Here is a 3,697-nt window from a genome sequence, read left to right on the forward strand (position 1 = left end):
TTCGAGCCTGGATAACAGGTCTGATATCAGACTACAGTTAACACACGACCATTGTCTTCATTAAAAGAGGCGGGATCCTGACTAAACATATGACAAGTGTGGCAGGAAAGAGGGCTGGGAGTCGAAGAGGTAGGAGGCATCATGCTACAACAACAAGCGCTGGTTTACGCTCACCGGGAATAGCGGTCCGGGTTAGGAGGGCTTTCCGGGCTAGGTAGTCGCTGCTTGCCGAACAGTGGGCCCTCGTCCGCCGAAGTTTGGTGGTTAGCTTGCTGGACTGGATGCTGCTCCCCGTGCCGTTGATCGCCGCTTGCTGAGGTCTGTTTGCTAGCCACAAGGGGCCAGATCACGTCGGTCTCCACAAGCGTGCGAGCTCCGCCGTAGCGTGCTGAGCCAGGTGTGGCTGCTCTGCTGCCTCAGGTGTTACATCAAGACAATACGTTTTTACTTTCTTTACAACGACCAAATTCATGTCATGAGTGTTTTATTTCAGGTTTTGTTTGGAAAATTCTCATAAATAAATAGGAACACAAACCTAAGAGAACCTCCTTGACGCTCGTCGTGGCCCCGCCCACAACCAAAGGTTGACCGAGGACAGGACTGGACGGTCACGTGTCAAAATTAGGATTTCTGATGTCTTCATGTTTTGGAAACAATTTAGATTCTATGCAACAATTTGTAAAAACAAACATTTTATGTGGAAACAAAAAAAAAAAAAGCAGAAAAAAACGTGTTACTTTTAAGAATGTATTTATTTATATTTTCATGCAATAGCCACCACAATAGAAACATGTAATGAAAAGCACATGTTTGATTTCTCCTCAAACACCTCCAGTCATCTGATCTAAAACCAGTCTACCAAAACATTTGTAGAATTAGGCTGCATTTAGCTTTAAGTCAAGAATTTAGAAGCAAAAATGTTTGAATTTGTTCAAAAAGGAAAAAGGCCACCATTCTGACGTCTCACACCAAGACTCTTCCAGGAGGTACATGTGTCAGTGTTGGACAGCAGCAGTCCAGTGTGAACACCATGTGCTAATAGCACGTTAAATATAGTGGAAATACTAAAAATACCTAAAACTAGCAAAAGAAGAAAAAACTACGGTAACTGTCCCGTCTCATCCGTGCTGGGATTTTAGGACAAAGATCTAATATTAACCAATTCTATTGATCATCATTGACTGAACTAGAAATAATTTAGTTTTTTTCTACATTTTGCACATTAGATCCAATCAGTGATTTCATAAAGCTTTGCTGCATGATCGTCGTCCCCGGGACTCCAGCTCTTTCAGAATAAAAGCACAGGGTTCTCACAGCAGCACTGAGGTCACATGGGTGACACAGGTAGTTCGCGGACTCCCTTCTTACGGATTTGACAGTAGATCATCATGGAGAAGATCATGCCGAAGATCTGCAGAGAACACAGAACGGAAAATTCATCTGTGCAGGAAATACATCAGATCATCAGGCTGAGAGAAACATGTTCTCCAGCAGCCGGTCGACCTCATGGCTTCAGTCAATTCAGGTCTGGAAAACCTGCTGGGTTAATAATATTAATAATAATAATGGATTAGATTTATCTGCGCTTTTCCAGACGCTCAAAGCGCTTACATTGTTCATTCACACCTCATTCATACTTGGTGACGGTAAGCTACTATTGTAGCCACAGCTGCCCTGGGGCAGGCTGACAGAGGCGTGGCTGCCAGTACGCGCCTACCGCCCCTCTGACCATCACCGGAACATTCACATACCAGTGGAGCCACACTGGAGGCAAGTAGGGTAAGTGCCTTGCCCAAGGACACGATGACACTTGCCTGGCGGGAGCTGGAATCGAACCGCCTATCCTTCGATCATTGGCCGACCCGCTCTACCACCTGAGCCACTGCCGCCATAAGAGGGATCTGCTGCCCTCTAGAGGTCAGAACTGAAACCATTGGAGGTCACACATCTTCAGCTAAAGCAGGAGTGTCAAACTCAATCACACAAGAGGCCAAAATCCAAAATGACCTGAGGTCACGGGCCGAACGGGATAAACATTTATTGAACACTAAAACTACAATTTTAAAACTTTAAAACCAGAACTTTTTAACATAACTATTAACTAGATATATAGCATTACCTGATAATGAGCCTGTACAGTGTTGCTGCAGCATAGACTGTATATAAAATAACTGGACTGAGCAAGCCCCCCTCCTCCGTGTTCCATATAGGAAGTACCACTGGGTTCCAAAAAGGCCAAAGTCCCATTGACTTCCATTGAGAAACAGACAGTTATTTCTCAGTCATTTTATATGTCAGAATAATCATTCTTCCTCTGCTGCTTTCTGATTAACTTTTTTTTTCTAATCCTAATTTTTTTAAAGATTTTTTTACATTATCACAAGTTATTAGAGTTATAAATTGACCAATCAGATGGCTCAATAAGCGTTTGTGGGTCTGACGTCGACCGTCTGGGGGGTTTGATTGACAGATGACGGGTAGCCAATGGGAGCAGACTTCATCAATGGGTCCGTGAAGACCTTTTAACACCTACTTTACAATTCAACAATGTACCAATCATTGTCCTACTGTTGTTTTCCTCAATGGAATGTACCGATGCAGCAGTTTAAAACAACAAGAGGAGCATGCTGTCGACATTTTTAGATGAGGATTTACTCTGTAGAAATAGATTTCACTCTGAGGTTATGTGATTTGGACTTTTTTGTTTGTTTAATGTTCATTTTTCACTCATATTTTAAACAGAAAAAAGATCCAGCTGTTCACTTGTTAGGATGGTTATTTATTTTAAATACAGCTGAACGCGCTTCTCACGTGCATCTGATCAGACTGTAACTTTGCAGCGCATGTGAAGTAACGCTGCGGCTCGCGCGAGGGGAACACGTGCAGTTCGGGAACGGCGTCTCCCAAATGCTCCTTTTATCTCGACAAAAAGGAATAAATGTAAGTAAATCCCAAAGGACCGCTGACAGAATCAAATGTTGGAATGGTTCTCCCTCAAAGGCTTCAACAATGACTTGTACAATTCTCCCAAGCTGCCGTTTTTAAAGTAGAAGCTGTTTACTACGGAAGCCCAAACTGTTCATAATTAAATAAATAAATACAACATTATTTAATCAAGCAACACTCCAATAAAAGTCTTTTCAATAAATAATTGACCATTTTATTATGAAATACATTTCATTAATATTTAAATGGACCATTTTATTATGAAATACATTTCATTTTTACTTTAAAACATATTTTTTATGTTAAAAAAATTTCATGATAAAAATATATATCATAATATTTATTTTTTTCATGTTGGATATTATTATAATCATATGGGGGTTTCTTTTGTTGAGACTTTTATTTCAAAATTACTGTTTTCCAAAGTGTCCTTTTTATTTCACAATGCCGTCTATCAGAACGACGTATTTATTTCATGATGAGCTTTTTCCGAATAATAACTCTGTCTGTCAATCACTGAAAGTGGGTGGGATCTAAACGTTCATTGGCTGATCCTCTGAAATCGACTTGTATGCCTAGACTCCTGCTCTACTGTGTCGCACCGTAACAATGCAGACAATCACCAAGATGACATATTTTGGTGACATCCGTGTAGCTTTGCTGAGCTTAGCGGATCAAATAGAAACAGGCGATCTGCCAGCAGACGCTATTTTGAGACGTTTGGACGACATTTTTGAAATGATCGGTTTGG

At 41.1% G+C, this 3,697-nt stretch overlaps 1 protein-coding gene across 1 annotated transcript in view; it reads right to left on the bottom strand.

The window, feature by feature from the left end:
• Window positions 1–174: 174 nt before the first annotated feature.
• Window positions 175–3,697, bottom strand: part of LOC112138483 (tetraspanin-8-like) — a gene marked incomplete at its 3' end in the record, with an annotated part of 9,917 nt that continues 6,394 nt past the window's right edge. The window contains exons 7-8 of the mRNA XM_024261039.2: window positions 1,369–1,411; window positions 175–327 (exon numbers count right to left, since the gene is read on the bottom strand). Of these exons, the coding sequence (XP_024116807.2) occupies window positions 175–327; window positions 1,369–1,411 (196 nt within the window). The remainder of the gene's footprint in view (window positions 328–1,368; window positions 1,412–3,697) is intronic.

Source organism: Oryzias melastigma, unplaced genomic scaffold, assembly GCF_002922805.2.
Source record: "Oryzias melastigma strain HK-1 unplaced genomic scaffold, ASM292280v2 sc00382, whole genome shotgun sequence".
Classification (NCBI taxonomy): domain Eukaryota; kingdom Metazoa; phylum Chordata; class Actinopteri; order Beloniformes; family Adrianichthyidae; genus Oryzias; species Oryzias melastigma.